Source organism: Solea senegalensis, linkage group LG16, assembly GCF_019176455.1.
Source record: "Solea senegalensis isolate Sse05_10M linkage group LG16, IFAPA_SoseM_1, whole genome shotgun sequence".
NCBI lineage: Eukaryota > Metazoa > Chordata > Actinopteri > Pleuronectiformes > Soleidae > Solea > Solea senegalensis.
Window position 1 is genome coordinate 16,118,560 of NC_058036.1, and position 19,182 is coordinate 16,137,741.

Below are 19,182 nucleotides of genomic sequence, written 5' to 3' on the forward strand. Positions count from 1 at the left end.
TTACATGCAACCTAGGAGCTCATTTGCATAATTAAACATGTTTTAATGCGGGTAAACATTGTACACTGTGTCTTCTACGTATATATATATATATGACTTGTGGTGTGTTAATGAACACAATGCAGCATGTGAGGATATTGTATATGTGTCAACGCCTGTAGGTAACGTATTTACTTTGCCCTACATACAGAAAAGCATTGGCAGCGGCGCAGAGGGAATCTCACTGGCAGAGAGACGACAGCAAGAGAAAGAGAGAAAAACTCACGCTGAGAGAAAAGCGTCTTAGTGTGTGTGTGTGTGTGGGAGTTGTCAATTTAAACATTCAGAAAGAGTGAGGAGAAAGCAGGGAGGAGGAGGGATGAAAAATACATGCATGGGACAGGGGGGAGTGAAGGAGGCAGGAGAGACGAGTAAAGAAACAACGGAGTAGGAATGAGGAGTTTTAACAAGTGGGGGGAAAAAAAGGAGACAAAGTCAAAAGCTGCCGCTGTGCTACAGGAGGGGAGGTGAGGGGGGGGAGTAAATGAAGTTGAGGTAAGTGGAAACAAAAGACAGGAGCAGATGAAGATGGAGAGATAGAAACAGAGAGTAATGTGGAGTCAATTGGAGGAACCGAGAGTGACTGAGGCGGCGGCGCGGCAAAGTAACCGAGGCTACAGACAGACACGCACACACACACACACATGCGTCGTGAGACAGCCAGCAGTTACTCTCTCTGCCAAAAAATAAGCCAAATGAGGTGAAATTGTGCATATTTCATGTGAGGAGTGAGCGTCGAGTTTTACATTTTAAAGACTCAGCATTTATTTGGCAAGTAGCAGTCGGTGCGCGGTTGGGCGACGGCGAGGCGTTGCGCGGTTGTGGATGTTCATTACTGTCAATGAGGGAATGGTAATAGACTCGGAGCTGGAGGAGGAATTTCGCCCACTGAATTTTCACTTTGGCTCTGAAATGGGAAGGAACGGGAAGATGACACGCGTGTCATTGTGTTTATGAATGAAAGTCAGTCTACAGATGAGACTTCAGCCACTGACGGATTCATCTGAAGATGATACAACTTCACCTGGAGAAGTATTGGTTAAAATCCCAGTGATAGGGACAGTGTTTGCCCTAAACACCCCGTCCAGAAATGTTGCACCAATGCCACTGTAACCTCTGCTTTGCATTGTAACCATCCCAAAATCCTTGTTGAGCGACATCCTGCGCCGGAATTTTGGATGCACCAAGACTGACAGAAGGAGTTCAAGTGGTGCTAGTGAAAAGGAGGAAGGTATGCATGGCACATTGAGAGTGAGGGAAAGAGAGAGAGAGAGAGAGAGAGAAAATGGAGGGGGGAGGGGGGCGTAGTATCCTTTGATGTTTGTTTACTGATGCGGCCGCTGTTTAGGATACAGTCAGGTACAGTAAACATCCGAAGCTTCTCCATCCCGAGGCTTTGATCACAGGCAGAGAGTCGAAGATGATACTGATGAGTCCAGGGTGCCAGAATATTAAGGAGTGACCACAACACACACGTGCACGTGTGCATGCATGCACACATTAAAAGCTTTAAAGCTGAAGTACATCACTTTATATATATGTATATATATATACATATGTATATATATAACAAATGTCTGTAACATCCAAACTATCGTCAAATTAGTAACTCTCCCCGTGTTTCTCTGTGTTTGGATCGCGTGTCACGCGGCGTATATTCCTATGCTGCACACAGGAAGTGATTTATTTTATGTCAAGACAGATGCAGACGACAGCCACGTTGTGATAGCAAAGTGGGACGACTGCAAGTGTCACAGTTATTTTGTGGCTTCCATTAGCGGTGCTACCTGGTACCTGGTACTACCTGCTCTGGCGAGGTTCCAAGCAAGCTGAGGCGATACTATACTATACTATACTATTTTTTTTCTAATGGAAACACAACCTAAACCGGGCAGTGCCGAGGCGAGGCGAGCTGGGACCATAGTCTGATAACACAAAGAAAGCCTTTCAGAAAAACCAGGTCAGGTAAAATAATGTGTTTTGTTCTCAAAGACCAAACAGAGGCAGAACAACAAAAATCACTGGAAGGCGCACACTGCAGCCTCTAAGTCCTCTCCTCTCTCTCGTAATCCTTCATTTCAATTTATGAACTCCTCACTTTCTATTGTTTCGCCCTGACGTGCACACACAGTGCCATAAAACCCTTTTACACAGAGTCCTTGCCACTGATTGAGGTCCAGGCCTCAGAATGTTGCCTTTTACATCCAGATGAGCGGCTTCAGCTTCATCTGGCTAACGTCACCAGACAATTCAATCACACCGAAAAGAGTGAGGAGAATCTGTGAGACATCAGGGGATTAGGAATGAAGCAAACCGTCGTATTGTGTTGCACAGGTTTACACACGCACACAATATCAAGAAGGAATGGCCGCAAGCGGTGGAACAAAACACTGGAAAGAGCATTTGCTGAAAAACATGCACCTCAGCAATGCACTTTTTATTTATGTTTTATCACGTGATGCTTTTGAAATCACAAAGTTTTAAGGAGTTAAGTTAAGTTTTCCTTCTTGTGGTGGAAACGAAAGATAATCATGTTTTGCGAGCCACAAACATTATTTATTGTCCTTGTAATAGTCCTGTTGTACACAGAGTGAGTATAGTGAGTTTAACAATTTACCCCGTCTGGGATCAATGAAAGTACAATAAAGTACATTTATCTAGATCTGTCTGTGTCTTTGTCTAGGATTAGTGGAGTCTGACGTTTGCGTGTTGAACAGTGTATTACTGCATTGTAACATCTGACAAATGTGTGATGGGATATTTTGTCATACATTGTTAACATTGGTATATAAACCAGAGATATCCATCCATCCATCCATCCATCATAAAGGAACTGGAGTCAGTCCCAGTTGACACTGGATAAGACGCCATGTTCACTCCGTTTGCCGGCCAAAGCCACATCCAACTGGACTTTAAATACCGTCGTTATTCGGCTCTAGCTCCCAAACTAACTGCTAACGTGCTAGCCAGCCGGGGCTAGTCCTTCGCAATGAGACTTCTCCCTATTATCTTTCCATTTTGCTCTGTTGACTCCCCGGTGGTGTTTCGTTCATCACTGTAAATCATTTTGTGTAATAAAAAAGTTATTGAACAGGGACAATAAAGGCTCTCTGAACGAATGACGGCTCGCTAACAGTCAGCGTATAAACAGAGCGCCGCTCTAATGGAATGAGCTGAAGTTGCTAACCCTAGCCCAGCCTTAAATGGTAAAAAGAAAACAGTGAATGTGAAGTTATTTCGCTGTTTGCTGGAAGAGAAAATTAACAAAGCAATCACAGAACAGCCGGAATTGGCAATTGGTGGACATAAATACACATTTACACCATATTTTCATGGATTGTTTGCAGCTCCCAGCTCCCCCTTGGGGGGAATGGGTTTGGTCTTTTTTGCTTAGCACAAACAAATTGACAGACAGAAGTGCAATTATTATAATAACTCCTTGAAATAAAGTGACTGTAAACGATTTCAAAATCATTTCACTATGGGAGCATTGTTAGACGCTTGGCAAAGCAGGCCATGGCCCTGGGCCCCGATTTGAGAGATTACCCCTGAGAACGGCAGCTTACAGTAACGACAAAACCCCCTTATTTATTAGGATAGGTCATGAACAGAAAACTGCAATGACACCATGGTTGGAAACCCTCTTAATGAGGCCAAATGCCACTGCCTTGCTGCCATTCGATTCATTATGGCCCCCTGAGTCCCTTTTGCCTGGGGCCCTTAAAGTCTCCTAAGGCTCCCCCGGTGCCGCGTTTAGTGCCTGAGTTGTGTGTGTAAAAGTATTCGGCAGAAAAACACGTTCCACCCTTGAAAACTCAACAAATCACAGTAGTTGTAGTCAGAGCATATAAACACTAGTGTCTGCAATTAGTTGGAGTTAGTGAACAAAAAATGGGCGGTGTTTTAAACAGTTACAGTAGTGATTCTGATTTCTTAAAGGGTCAAGTTTATACCTACACCTGTAGCTAATAATGCTAATGCTTTAAAGTTTACTGTGGTGTGCTTTCAGAGGTCTTCTGTGTACTTTGGTTGTACTTTTCTGCATATCTTACCCAGAGAATTGCGGCTGATTGGATATTTTCTCTTTCATTTGACCATTTTCTGTAAATCCTAGAGACGCCACTAGATTTGTAGTTTCAGAAATACTTAAATCCGGCCGTCTCGTGCCCACAACCATGCCATGAAGTAACTTAAATGGCCTTTTCTTCATTCTGTTGCTCGGCTTGACCTTCCACTTGTGCATGTCTTCGTGTCTCAATGCATTGAGTTGCTGCCATGTGATTGGCTGATTAAATATTGACATAATCCCGCAGGTGTAGCTAAAGAAAAAGTGTATGAGATTTATGAAGGTAAATGAGCGTTTGACTGGCAGCTCTCTCTGCACTGATGGAATTCAAGCAGTGGCGGCGGCGGCGAGAGACTTTTTCAGAAACTGCTAAACCCAGAACTTCACTGTGGAGAGTTTTCATTGGAAAGAATTCATGCATAAGAAATGGTCCCTATGACAACAGCTGACAATGTGTGACACTAATGAAATTCCAGTCACCTTGACTGTATTAAGGTGGAGGCAGACGTCGCAAATGTGGTTTTTCAAATGATGAAGAGTAAAAAAATGGTGGCATTCCAACGTGTTTCATCTTAATTTAAGAACAAGGAAATTATTCATGCGCTGTCACAAAGGCCTTTGACGTGACCAAGAAAGTGACACTCAAGGGGTCGCCTGACTCACTGAGTATGGGTATGAGCCTGCCATTCTCCTCGCCCTCCTACTCTGGCCCGTTACATTTCCAAAATCCACCTTAGCGACAGAAAACAACAACAACAACAACAACAACAGCAGCAGCAGCAAGCTCCAAGCGAGCGAGCGAGCAGCCCACACACTGCAAATGTCAAGTTTTGGTGCATGTGGAATCACAGTCAACATACATATACTATTTTGGTTTTATTTTGTTGTTTTTTCATGATGATTGTGATTGTTTTTGGCATGTCTGCCTATGTGGGACACATAGTTTATGTTCATTTGGCTTATGTCGTGCTATTCACTCATTAGGGCCTGGCTTTTGTGTTGACACGTTTCCGATAAGTCTACTTTTCTCGTTACGTTGCCCCGCCCCTAACTGGGTACACCAGTGTCACTCTAAATATATGTTCCTTGTCAGGTTCATCCATTTCCAGTTTTACTTTTGCCTGCGTTTTTGAACTGCTACACCATGTACCTTGCACAGCTTAAAAAAAAAAAAGAGACTTGCTTCACCCTTAAAACTCTGTGACTCCTGCATTCTGGGTAACGAAACAGTTTTAAAGAAAGTTGAACACGCCAGAACTTTATTTCTCCTCTAGCAGAGTCATAATGGGTGCAGCTAGACCACTCTCGCCAGTGATTTCACAGTGCTCTGACACAACCCGGAGCACACCTTGACATTCTCACTGCACCAGTTGCTTAAGTTACTTTTTAATGACACCGCCATTATAATGCTAGCCTGACTGAAGCATTATGTCTAATGACAGCAGAGTTGCCAGGACATGGTGGGGGGGGTTGGATGGCAAGGGAATGAAGTGCACGTTGCCATGACATCACCCGCTGGATGGTGAGCCGCTATTTTGAAGCTAGGATTTTAGTATTTTGGCCAGTGTCACCTCCATTTTTCTTTTTTTTTCTTTTTTTTTCTCGAAAGACAGCGGTAGCTGTACTGGAGCTAACGGAGAGATTTTGCACAAGCATCTCTTGGACAGTATACTTGCCATCAATCACGCTGTGTCCAGACCCTAGAATGTGGCATGCTTTATAACTAAATGGGAGCATAGTTTACCAAAAAAAAAAGACAGTTGAAGCTGTTAAAACCATAAACTGCACTGGAAAAAAATGACCCAATAAATCAAGCGAGAGTTACCAACTGACTTCTTTTGCAGGCCTCAACCATAAGAATCTGAACTCGCTCGTTTTTTGAAGCCTTGAGATTTTGACTTTTTTGTAAACAGACTTCACTTTGTCTAAATGTGAATATAAACTAGCGATTGAGACCATTATCTCCTCAGGAAAATGTTTTCCTGGCTACTGAAGTGTAGCCTCATTTTCCCATAGACTTCCATTCAAACAGAGCTCTTTTTTTTTTACCAACCAGTAGAGTCATCCCTGTTGGCTAGTCAATATATATATACATATATATATATATATATATATGTATATGTATATATATATATATACCAAAAGACAACATCTGTCTTTTGTGTACGGCCTGTGTTTGCCATCAGTGTAGTTGCACCTTCAAGAACATTCAAGAGATTATAGGATTGTGCCACTTTGGTGCCTAAACAAAAGAGAACACATATTGTACACTGGTGTCATCAAATATGATAATTAACAGTGTGTGTCTTCATCACGTTTCACACTTCATTCAAATGTATAATCTCTGCTGCAAATACAGTTTGGCTGTAATTGCTCCGAGGCAGAGCTGCATGTGTGCATGTGTGTTGAAGGAGAAGAGTCACACCGACGCGGTACCTACGGCAGTGACACCCACACACCTGGCACAGATGAGCTCTTTCAGGAAGATGCACGTTGTAAAGGGAGAGTGCATTCCCGTGTCTTTTTTGGCCAGTGCAGTGTGTGTGTTTAATTCCAAATGACACGCCAAAGGACTCGCACACTTATCTGCACAAAAACTTCACACGATGACATGTTCTCTTGACAGTTTGGAGCACGGTGGCATAGACTCTCACACACACACACCTGCCTGCACACACAGTTTCCTGTCCTGGGTGCATTAGATATGCAGACAGTGTCACCAAAGCAGGACAGGGAGCTGAGTAGCCGAATACGACCCACCTAATGTATTCTGACACATGACGCCCCCTTTCTTGGATGGAGCATGTTCAGGATTTAGCCACTTTGGAATTGAACCAAACCAAACCCAACCCTTACAAACATGTACGTCCGAGCGCACACAGACGCACATACAGTGGAGTGTAATATCGAGATGGTGGTTGTCCGTGAATGTATCAGTGCACGATCAATAGGCGAAGCACATTTGTCTCAGATGGAAACCCACAGTCGTACAAATTGAAATGAGAGACAGAATACTCCTCTCTTCCTCTTTTGCCCTTTCCTTTCCTCAGTGTTTTTGCTTATGCCTGACTTTTCTGTAACTCCCACTTTGCAATCTTATTACGCACCCTTCCTCTGTCTGTCTTTCGCTTTCTTTTTCCCCCGACCGTTTCTCTCTTTGTCTCACTCCCTCTGTTCTTTCTTTTTATTCTCATTCCGTGCGTCTCCCCCTCCGTTTCTCCCTCTGCGCTTTCCTCCCTTTTTTAGTTGTTAATCAGAGTTGATTGGGAGCCGTGAGAGCCCGAGAGGAGCTCCCCAGTGGATCAATGCATCTAAATGATCTGCTCAAGGATCCCTTTAGAACCTGCAAAACTCTCTCTGATAGAGCACTGAAGCATGAAGGCACTCATTACACATAACTCACTTCCTGATTTGCCCTCTGGGAGACAGATAGGACTGTGGTTATTGGGATAATTTGTCCCACAGCTAAATATCCCACTAACCAGAAGTGCTTAGACCCAAATGTCTTCATTTGAAGCAATCACTTATTGCCAAGGTGAGGAGGAAAATGATGAATTTGTTTAAAAAAGAAAAAGCTAAAGTGTGTGTGTGTGTGTGTGTGTGTGTGCATCGGACATCGCTCAACAACCGTCTCCGTTTACGCTCATTTGATTCAAGACGTTTCTCTTCCCTGCGTCTCGAATTTACTTTAGCTTTTTTAAAAAAAAACAGGATTTGATTGCGAGCAGCGGCTGAATTTCCCGTTTCGTTTGATGCGGTTACGTTTGAAATGAAATTGATCGTAGCCACGGTGATGAATGACATTGATAACAAAAACCGGGAGGAAGTGGTTGCACAAAGGGATTTGACATAAAGAAAAGTAGCACTTGTGAATTTTAAACAGCCTTTGTAATGCTGGATGATTTACTTAAGTATACTTCAAAGTAAAAGCATAAATGTGTAATGGGTGGGCAGCAAGAACAACAAGTCGGGCCATTCGGGGCATTTTTTGTCCACGGAGAGCTGGTAAATAAAATATCTGGAGTTAGAAATATTTTAATAACCCTATGAATATGTTATGTTGTTGCACAGAAAATGACTAAAAATGAAAATGGAAAAGATGCATGAAACAAAATGATGTATTGCAGGACTTGTGGGTCGACATGTGCCGCACGTCGAGGGTCGTTGGATGTGAAATATTGATTTTTTTTTTTTTTCCACTGTCACTTTGAAGACTTGTTGCTAAAAGATGTTATAAATTTAAAATGGTCTCCTATTAGGTCAGCAAACATGAGATTCTTGAATATGTTAGGCTAAAACTGGGTTGTTTTTATTTTATTGTCTGTGTGAATCGAGTTCTCGATTGAAAATGTTGATTTCTTTGTTGTACAGAGCAAAGAAACCAGCAAATAGTGACATTTAAGAAGTTGAAAAACCAGAAAACTTCTTAATTATTGAAAAAAACACTCAAACCGATGAATCACTTGTCAAAATAGTTGATGATTCATTCAGTAATTGATTAATAATCATAGTCTGTGTATCCTGAGCCGTATAAGGTTTAGTCCCCCACAGCAAAAACACACATTTTATAAAAATGAGTGCTGTGAGTTTATCTTAAATGCACTACGCTGCTATAAATACATACTTTCTTTGTGTTCTCGTCCTTGGCTGGAAATAGTGCCTAACACTTTGTGTTGTCGTCCTGTGTGACTATCGTCGCGCTGTTTTCGAAAATAATATAGCCTCTTTTAAAAACGCCAGTATGTATTCATGACCCACTTTCAGACGTTTTTATGTCAGAAGAAACACGCTGGCCTGCGGCTGGGTGTCACAGACGGAAGTTGAACAGATTAGCTTCATATACACTCGTCTTTTATCTTTTAATGGCATTTGTTGGCAATAACAAAAATATGGGATATCACAAAGCCTTATCATTGAAGAGGAACTGTCTCACTTCGGCAACTTTAAGATTGTAAACAGAAAATTCCATTCCCAAAAAATGCAACACTGGCGCCAAATCACGAGGCTTAATAGAGCCTGTATTATGTACAGAGAGAGATGCAGCTACAGTGAAGGCTTTTGAAAAGAGACGCATTTCCATATGTTACCTGCATATCATCCTTGACTCGCTGCCAAGAGGAGGAACGCAGCAATTTTCCCTTCTATAGTCCAGGAGAATGTCTGTGTATATACTGTTATTTCTTCTTCACCGGCCTCTGACCCACTTCTATTCATCATGCCAACCTTGATGATCTCTATGTGTACAGAACTAAGTGGACATTAACCACAGCTGCCTCTCTACACTGCCGCAGGGGATGGGGACGATAATGTGGGTCCTCTCTCATGTGACCCACTTATCATGGGTGTCATGTGAGTATAGGCTCTTTGAGGCATCCTGACGGGGGGAAGGCAAGACTTTAATCCGAGCATATGTTAATCATTTGCTGTGTTGTTGTTGTTGTTTTTTACCACATACTGCATTTACACGGGTCACACGGTGGTGTAGTGGTTAGCACTCTCGCCTTGCAGGGGGAAGACCCGGGTTCGAGCCCCGGTTGGAACAAGGGCCTTTTTGCATGGAGTTTGCATGTTCTCCCTGTGTGTGCGTGGGTTCTCCGGCTTCCTCCCACAGTCCAAAAACATGCAATGTGGGGATTAGGTGAATTGGACACTCTAAATTGACCATAGGAGTGAGTGTGAGAGTGAATGGTTGTTTGTCTCTAGTTGTGTGTGTGGCCCTGCGATGGACTGGCGAACTGTCCAGGGTGTACCCTGCCTATCGCCCGATGTAGCTGAGATGGGCACAGCACCCCCCGCGACCCTCTGGTGGAGGATAAAGCGGTAGATAATGACTGACTGACTGCATTTACACAGGTGGTTTCAACTTTAAAGAAACAATATCCAAGACGTTGACCCTGGTTTTTACATATCTAATTTTGTATGTACAGTATGTTTGCATTCGTGCATATTCACTCTGAAATGAAAATCATTCCGGGTTTCCGTAGCCTTAAATAAAAGCCTTTTCTACTCCGCTTTACGGTGGCATTTCACTTGAGGAAAACGGAAACGGCAGATAGCGTGAAAGAGTGTTTTACATCCTTTCTGATATGTGAAAGTTCCCTGATACACTGGACCTTTAATAAAACCACTGGCACACAACTTTCCAACCTCTGTCCACCTTTATTCCTCAGCTTATTAAAGATGTTTTAAACCATCTTTTAATCCACTTTTTGTCGTTTTTGCAGGTTCTGGCACGGAGAGTACAGGGTGGCAGTGAACATCAATGACTATCTGGACATCTACTGTCCTTACTACGAGGGTCCTCCGTCCCACGGGCGCATGGAGCGCTACATCCTCTTCATGGTCAACTACGAGGGCTACACGACCTGCCAGCACAGGATGCGCGGCTTCAAGCGCTGGGAGTGCAACCGCCCCACTGGTCCCGACGGACCGCTGCGCTTCTCGGAGAAGTTCCAGCTCTTCACTCCCTTCTCCCTGGGCTTCGAGTTCCGGCCTGGGCACGAGTACTACTACATCTGTAGGTTACCAGACGCATCAAATTACTCTTAAACATCGTTTTCAGCTGCCCAGTGCACCAGATGGTTGTACAAATGTACATGTAACATTATAGTCACAGATAGATGTACGTATTCTTTTAAGAAGACATTGTGCGGGGCATTTTTAAGCCTTTACTAGACAGGACAGAAGTGACTACTGCACTATTTATTCTAAAACTGTAAATACTAGTTGTATTTTATGTGCAGGGGTTCAAGTTTTTACATTAGTTCTTCTGTGTTACCTCTAATCTAAATCGTGTAAAGACAACAGCTCTCCCATAATGAGATGAGGCTTCTCCCCTCCCAGTTTTAAGCGTTCCGTGCAGGTGCGACGTATATTTCCACGACTGTGATTTGTCCTCGGACGTTGATTCCGACCGTAGAGGTTTATCCTCTTCATACACACACCTTATAGGCAGTAATATAACTTTATGATGTCATGCGCGACTTAAAGGAGGAGAGTTGTTGTGGTCTTTGCTCAGTAAGCAAAAATACTCTCTCTGTGTGTAAGGTCTAAAGTTCATGTAAAAGACTAAATGTTTTTTTTTTATTTTACGAGATTACACACTCGGGGTAGTATATTCAATTTCTGCCAAATAAATCCTTCTAAATATGACACACTGGACCTTTAAGTCATTTAAAGCTAATGAAATAAACAGCGTGGAAAATGGCTTAAAAAATGAAAAAGTCTGTTGTTGTCTTCGCCGTCACAAAGACACAGCAGGCGAGAGCCGAGGAGCTAAAGAGCCAAAGATAACAGCCACCCGATGTCCTTCTACACTCTTCCCAGTTGATGCACACTCACACTCTTTTGTTTTCCATTTCATGTAACCATGGACGGGGCCCCTCCAGAGTTGCATAGTTGCTGACTATAGTACTGTGTCTCTGGGACCCCTGAGGGTCGTGTGTGTATTCAACAGGACTGGTGTTTGTGTGTGTGTGTGAGCTGTAGGGGGAGGGGACACTTGCGGGGTCAGTTGTCAGCCAATTGTGAGTCCATGAAAGGCCGTGTCCATCATCTTGACTGACAACCACACACACTTTTTATTTTATTTTTTTTTATTATTTGTCTTCCGCTGTCTCTCACATGCACAGATGAACACATTCTCTCACACACACACACACACATGTAAACAGGTCAGTGTCGATGTGAAATGACTGCATGTGACACTTCAATCCAGCCCTGTCCTCCGCGAAGAGTGTGTCCGTTTTGTGTGTCCAAAAGTGCAACACACCAGTCGGCGATGGTGTTCCTTGGTCGGACCTGTGTGAGTGCACCCCCGCCACGTTGGCTTGTGTATTTGTCACGAGGTTGACACGTTGACAGCTCTGCTCCACCTCTTGCTTCTCCCAGCTGCCGTCTGATGAGGTTGAGTGATTTTCAATGGGCCTTTTTTAGGGGACGTCGGATTGTGGATGTGCTTGGGAAACGGAGGCGCTGGGAGAGCTGATAAGACCGAGAACAGAAAAAAGAAAGAAAGACAAAAGTCAGGATTGTTGGAGGGCACAGGGAAAAGACAAGGGGAGAGTGGTGGTGGTGGTGGTGGTGGTGGGGGTTATATATCTAACGACCTTGCTCCCAGTGTTGCCCTCTTTCAGAGCGACAGTAGGGAAAGCCAAAACAAAGACATACAGCACGACTTAAAAGCTTGATGCCAGGCCAGCAGCGCTTCACTGGAGACCAGAATACATTCTCTGTGTGCACAGTAAGCAGGGTAGGTGGATGATGTGGAGAAAATCGAGGCAAGGGAAGAGGGCTATGGGGAAGGCACAAAAGGGTAAATGAGGTGAAGGGCAGAGGGAATGATGGAGGGAGGAGTTGTGGGCAGAAAGAGAGGGAGGAGAGGGCAAAGGAAGGGTCAGATTTATTTCCTGTGTGCTGTGGTTTCCTGATGATGGTCCTCTTTAGGGTCACACTGGGCCTCGGCTATACGGACTTCCTCAAGGGAAAAGGCCAAAAGGTCTCCACTCACACTTCTGCTACCATCAGTGTGTGTCTGTGTGTGTGTGTGTGTGGGTGTACATGTCTGTATGTATGAGTAGTCATAGAGCTGGTGACCATCTCCCCAAAGGTCTCCAGCTCTATTTCACATCAGAGTGAGATGGGGCTAAAAACACAGATTCAGTTTCATTGAATCTTCTTTTTTTAACACTTTTTCTACATTTCGCGGGGCAGATCCTTCACAGCAAGAAGGATCTGCATCTGTCAGAAAGTCGCGCGGATTTCGTCCACCGTAACAAAGACATTCGAGTGATTCGGTTGATCTGAGAGTCAGTTATTTCCCAAAGGTATAAATGGGTTTATCCCATGCATCGCCTGAAGCATTTAGTATGTTTTAAAATAGTAACTTATATAGAGCAATTTCTGAGAACTTAAAAGGGCATAATATATATATGTATATGCATATACATATGTATATTCATATATATATATATATATATATATATACAAAGGCATCCAGTTGCTTGGAGCAGTATATGACATCAAGCACGTAACAGGACACAGCGATGACTAAAATAATGTCCAATTCCAACAAATTCCATCTGTGCTTTAAACCCTTTATTGACCATTTCTGACATATTGGTTTAACGTTGATTATGATTTTGTGTTCTACATGTGTCTTACTTTTTTTTTTTTAAATTACCCTGATGAAAAAGAAGAAATGTCTGCATTTACAGTAAAATAATCAATGATTATGTCAATCATTTCCACAATAGTGGAAAAGTTGAGAATCGTCACATCTGCAAGGATAATAGCTGATATGCGGTAGAGCTGCAACTAATTATTTTGATAACAGAAAACCTTACAAATGTTGATCGGTGTTTGTCAAACCTGGTTCTCAAATGTTTTGTTTTGTCCACAAACCAAAATGATTCACTTTTAATGATTTCTTTGTTATCCAGAGCAAAGAAATGAAGAGAATATTCACATTTAAGAAGCTGAAACAATCAGAAACCTTGTTTTAATCATGAAAAAAGCCGCAAACCAATTATCTATCAAAATAGTTCTCGATCAATTTAGTAAACGATTAATAATTGATTAATTGTCTTGACCACACATTCAATGTGAATATTTAGGCCCTACATTTGTATGTGAGTTCAGAAATATACAATTCCATCATTTAAAAGACGCAGCCGTTTACTTAATCCACTTGGGGCACCAGTAGTTTTCAGCCCCCATCATTCAAACATAAGTAAATTCGCCCGGGGCCTATTTTCAGCGGTACATTAATACACATTAGGGGATCTTGTGACAATACACAGCCGCGTGATAGACTTGAAATAAAGTACAACGCCATGTCATCATGTCATCCATCATAATAATGGAACATGTTGCATGCTGCCTTTAGCATGAAGCCATATTATATATATATGTATATATATATATATATATATATATATATATATATCTGACTTTGACTTTAAACAATATTTGTGTGTGGGATGATTCCTCTGACAGCAAGAATATATAGTGGGGTATCCCCAGTTCCCTATGTAAATCTACTTTTATGAGCTGCGTATAAATAAATAAATGCATGCTTGATTTGTTTACTTGAAAGCAATATGATATGAATAAGAGAGGGGAGAAAGTGGGGCCCACACAAAGCCCACATCCGGCCATGGTCACGGCGATGTCTCTGTGATCATTACACCGACCAATCGCCTGATAATCAGCCTCATCATTCTCAGTGACAGAACGGTGTGAGACTTTTTTTATTAAATGACGTCACAAGTGCAATCAGCAGCACAGATCGCTTTTTATCTCTCCACTAATCTCGTTCCATCTCTCTCTCTCTCTCTCTCTCTGCTTTTTATAGCATCTCCTCACCCAAACCATGTGGGGCGGGCATGTCTAAAGCTGAAGGTGTATGTCAGACCTCCAGGTAAGTCATGCTCCAGCTACACAACTCGCCAAGCACGCAAACACACACGCTTGCGCACACACCGCGGTTCCAGATTGGCTATCAAAGTAAAATTAAGGGGGAATAAGAGGCCTGATAGAATGCCCCGGCAACACTCTCTGCTCTGATTCACAGGCCGGGCCAGGCGACACTCTAACACCTTTGCACACACAACATGCACAACACTGTGACACGTTCACATGCAGCGGGCACACACACACACACACACACACACACGCAGAGCACAGGCGCAAAGTGGCATGCGCACACGTCACATCAAATCACATCACATCGCATCACACTGGGTGTGAGGGAGACCTTCTGTCCTTGTATAAAAAAAAAGAAAAAAGAGAACAGAGCAGGCTTGAAGTGCTCCCTGGAAACGTTACTAAGCCTCGGTGTCTCTGTATTAGCTCGATTTACTCATAGGAAACAAGAGAGCAATCTAATTATAAATCAATCGCATACAGGAGTGGTCTAATCTAATAATAGACACTTCATATTTTTTAATAAAATTCTCCTCATGCATCATCCATGTGGGTTTTTTCCCCCCCCCCTCCAAACAGCGTGCAGCCTTGTAAGATATATTGTTTTGAAAGTAGCTCCTTCACAGACATGGGGCGTTACACTAAACCTTGCGTTATCTCCAAAAATCTACCTGTGTGTCTATCTCGCGAGCTTTCAGACCTGCGTCGGATTAAAGAAGCAAACCTGGGTCATAACACGTCTTCCTGGATAATGACGCGGCTTTGAAGATCCTCGCTGGAAGGATGAGAGTTGGCCTTTGCGGGCTTTCCAGGCTCAGATCATTCCTTCATTCGCTAAGGGGAGGAAGTTCTCGTCTCCTCCATAATTACTGAAACAACACACATTCTTTCATTTTGTCACTTTGCTGCAGCGTCTCTCTCGCTCTGTGATGCTGCTTTTTGTGCTGTTTAAGTAATCTGTCTGACATTGCAACTTCCATGTGAAATATTGTCACAAGAGTGAGCTGTGAGGGGTTGCACGTGTGTGTGTGTGTGTGTGTGTGTGTCAGCTGCTCCAGATTCTGAGTCTCTGTGATTAAACTGTAATTAGGTTGGTTAAACCCCCTGCAGAGCACACTTTCTGTCGTCTTCTCCTCTCCCTCTTCCCTCATCCTTCTCTGCCATCTTCTCTCTGCCTTTTCTTGGCTTTTGAATGTGGAGACTTAGTGTGTGTGTGTGTGTGTGTGTGTGTGTGTGTGTGTGAGTGAGTGGTTTGTCACTCATTTTACACACCAAAAAAAAAATCCGCGTCACTCCACACTTGTGTGTCTCTCTCAGTTCAGATGTTTTGTCGTTTGTCCTTTTGTTTTCTCTCTATTTCAGATGGATCGGGATATGATTCTCCCGAGCCGTTCCTGACCGACGGAGGTCCAAGACGGAGGCCAGGGCCCATGACCCCGTTAGCTGCAGCCGCGGCTTCACTTCTCCTTGGATTCTTCTCCTGGCTGTGACTCTTCTCACACTCTTTATGGAGCTCCCTTCTTGGGTTGCTGAGCTGGCCTGGCTGTCCCTCTAACTCCACCACCCCTCAGGGAAGCCCACTGTCTCCGTCCTTTCTCTTCCCACCTCCACCTTTATACAACCACCCCCACTGCCAGCCCCCTCCATGGTCTAGACATGGACACCATTTCCCAGGCCTGGCTACGAGGGCTTGGTCTTGATCTGCCTGGGAATCTGCCCTTCTTCTCTGATCCCCCAAAGTCTGCGAGGGACAGCGTCCTCCCAGCTGAAAGACACAAGGGAAATGTCTCTGCACTCATATCAGGCGGTCCTTCTGATTTGACTCTTGACTTTTAGCTACCCATGGGGTAGATATTGCTATAACTAAACTTGTCAAGCGTGCGTTTTTTCCATCATCCAATCATGGCGGGATGCATCAAGTGATCGGCGTGGATGCACAAAAATTGGATTTTGCACACACATTACTGTCCCATCCTCAAAACCAAGTACTGGAAGTGGCCGAGCTTGCGTTGTAACTGGAATTCTATACTCTCTGGATGAATTCCAGCCACAATGAGAAAAAGAACAAATGAATAGAGATGGAGAGGAGGCGAGTGGCCCGCCCTGTGCACACAAAGAAAATAGAAAAACAGCGCAGACACAGGCTTAAATATGAGAAATGTAATATTATACGTGTTGATATTTTCACAGCAAAACGTGATGTAAAACTCATAGAGTTTGATTTTTGTATGAGGAGCTCAGATATCTTATTAAAATGACAAGTATAACCACAGCCGGTCTCAGTAGGAGGGTTGTGTGCTTGGTGTTCTGGGAGGGTTTGGCGGGATGTACATTTTCAGGCGGGATGTGTTTTTGTCTTCGTGTTTCTAAACAAAGCATTTATCACAGCCTGGTCAGCACAGGCTTTTCAGCACTGTCAAACGTCGAGTGGGGTTGGGTGACTTTTGGAACCATGTCTTTCTCATGTATGAATGTACCACTGGTCACCCGGCGCTTTGTCTCTGTGTGTTATTTTTTGACTGTGGTCACTTAAAGTACCTTTCTCTCAGACTGGCAGGATAAATGGGGTTGGGCAATTTTGGCAGGGGGGGTAAAGGGAGGGTGAGGAAAAGGATGAATGGACTACAGATGAGAAAAGGAGGCGACACTCAAGTTGCATGACCACTGTGAAACCTTCCCGATCAATCTTGTTTGTAATGATGATATATTTTTTCATGGGGAAAATCCGAAACACCTTGCTACCACTCTCTTGCTCTCCCGGAGACTTTTTTTCAGACATCAAAACGGAACATTCCACCTCTCTCACCCCCCCGCCCCCAAACGTTTTCCCCCTGTCTGGCTCTTGGTCAGTGATGGATTAGCTCGAGCCAGGAGATAAACGGACCCACGAGGGGGGGGGGAAACGGACCGGGAAAGCGGCCCTTTGAGCCCGGGCCAGATCACAATGGACATAAACAGTGACTGAGGACGGTCCAAGGGGTTCTGGGGGTTAAACCAATAAGGGGAGCACATGGACTATGGCAAAATGAGATGAGGTGTGTGTGTGGTAGCATCACAAAAACACACATGTGGACACACGGCATACATACAGTACATAAACACACATTAAATGTACATGTACAAGGTCTCCCTCGATACTACAGTATAACGGGAACGACATAAAGAAAGAGGGAGGCGAAGGGAAAGTGTGTGTGTGTGTGTGTATCATGGGACTGAGACTTCTTTAACGTCGGGAGGTGAAACATAACGAGCAAAGCACTGTGAACACACTACATAACGACCCATGTACAGACACACACACACGTGCGCAGACTTACAGCATGTACAAATACAAAATGCAGATCTAGACATTTACAGAGATGTGGCATGCACGTTATACACTCATGTACAAAGACACACACACACACACACACACACATCAAACTCGAACAGGGGTAAGCACTTCCTTCCCTGTTTTATCTTATTTTTGTAGCATTTAAAATCACTGTTAATTACTCCTGTGTGGGAAGCAGTGATGGGTTATAGCCTGTGGACGATTAAAAAAACAACAAAACAAGCGTGTTTTCTCTTCTTCTATTCCACTGATGCTGTCCTTTTATCGATCTTCTTCTTCTTTGGTTTGTGATCCATGGTCGGTAGCGGGTAGGATGCCTCCAGGTCTCAGCGTCATGTATGAGTTTGTCTCCTTTTCTGTTTGTGATGGGGTTTGTTTTTTCTCTGTGGTTGTGGTTGTTGTTGTTGTTGTTGGGGTTTTTTTTTTTTTGGTGGAAGCTGAACCCAGTCATTGATGTCAGTCAGTCAAAAGTAAACACAGGCGTAAGAGCAAGGAGAGAGACACACAAATAAAGATTGTCTTTTTGTCTACTCAGAAAAGTGGGATTTCTTTGGTGTGTTCATGTGTGAGACGGCACTTGGGGTTTTTATTTATTTGGCCCGTGGTGCGTCTTCCTCCGACGTCCAAGTCTTTGGGCGCTGTGTGCACCGCGCTCTGTCAGTCAAAGCATGAAATTATTCAGATGAAATCATCCACTCCCATCTTCAGCTGTTTCTCCCTCAGTGATGTGACAGCTAATCGGAACTGCTGACAACATGGAGACTGAATAGCTTGATCGCCTTTCCTCTCTTGTTTCCATCAGTAATGGAAAGTACATTTGCTCCAGGTTCAGCTTTGAGGTACCTCACTCACTTTATTCACCATATTTACTGTATTCCACAGATTGGAACCTGTTGCAACCTCTTATGGAAGAGCACTGTCCATATTTTCACTTTGTATTTATTTAAAACAGCGTTAGTGCCCAACGTTTCCCCCCCCCCAACAGTAGTGGTTTTGAACGTGTATACATTTCATTTAGCTGATTACCGTTTAGCAGTTTCTGTCCAAATATGTGAGACATTTGCACGGACACTTGACCCTTGAGCCGCGTCGAAAGGGCCTGGGCGTTTGGAGATGTCGATCCGAGGTTCATTCTGGGTAAGCGGCCACATGGAAGACCACCCACTCCACGCAGAGGGCCCCTCATGAAATATGGAGAGAATGAGTCACGATGAGAGTGATGGTTGTCACCATCAAGTGTGATCTCCCCTCTCAACGTCTCGCATGCTTGAATATGTTATGAGTTCAAAGAGATGAGATTATGCAGTAATCCTAAAAA

At 43.7% G+C, this 19,182-nt stretch overlaps 1 protein-coding gene across 2 annotated transcripts in view; it reads left to right on the forward strand.

Annotated features, from left to right (window-relative positions):
* LOC122783188 (ephrin-A2-like) overlaps positions 1-18,086 on the forward strand; it is an 80,365-nt gene extending 62,279 nt beyond the window's left edge. The window contains exons 2-4 of one of the 2 annotated variants that reach the window (XM_044047847.1): positions 10,330-10,622; positions 14,460-14,525; positions 15,893-18,086. In XM_044047847.1, coding sequence (XP_043903782.1) covers positions 10,330-10,622; positions 14,460-14,525; positions 15,893-16,020 — 487 coding nt within the window. In that variant the 3' untranslated portion in view covers positions 16,021-18,086. The remainder of the gene's footprint in view (positions 1-10,329; positions 10,623-14,459; positions 14,526-15,892) is intronic. The other variant, XM_044047848.1, reaches the window with a different exon arrangement.
* Positions 18,087-19,182: the final 1,096 nt, after the last annotated feature.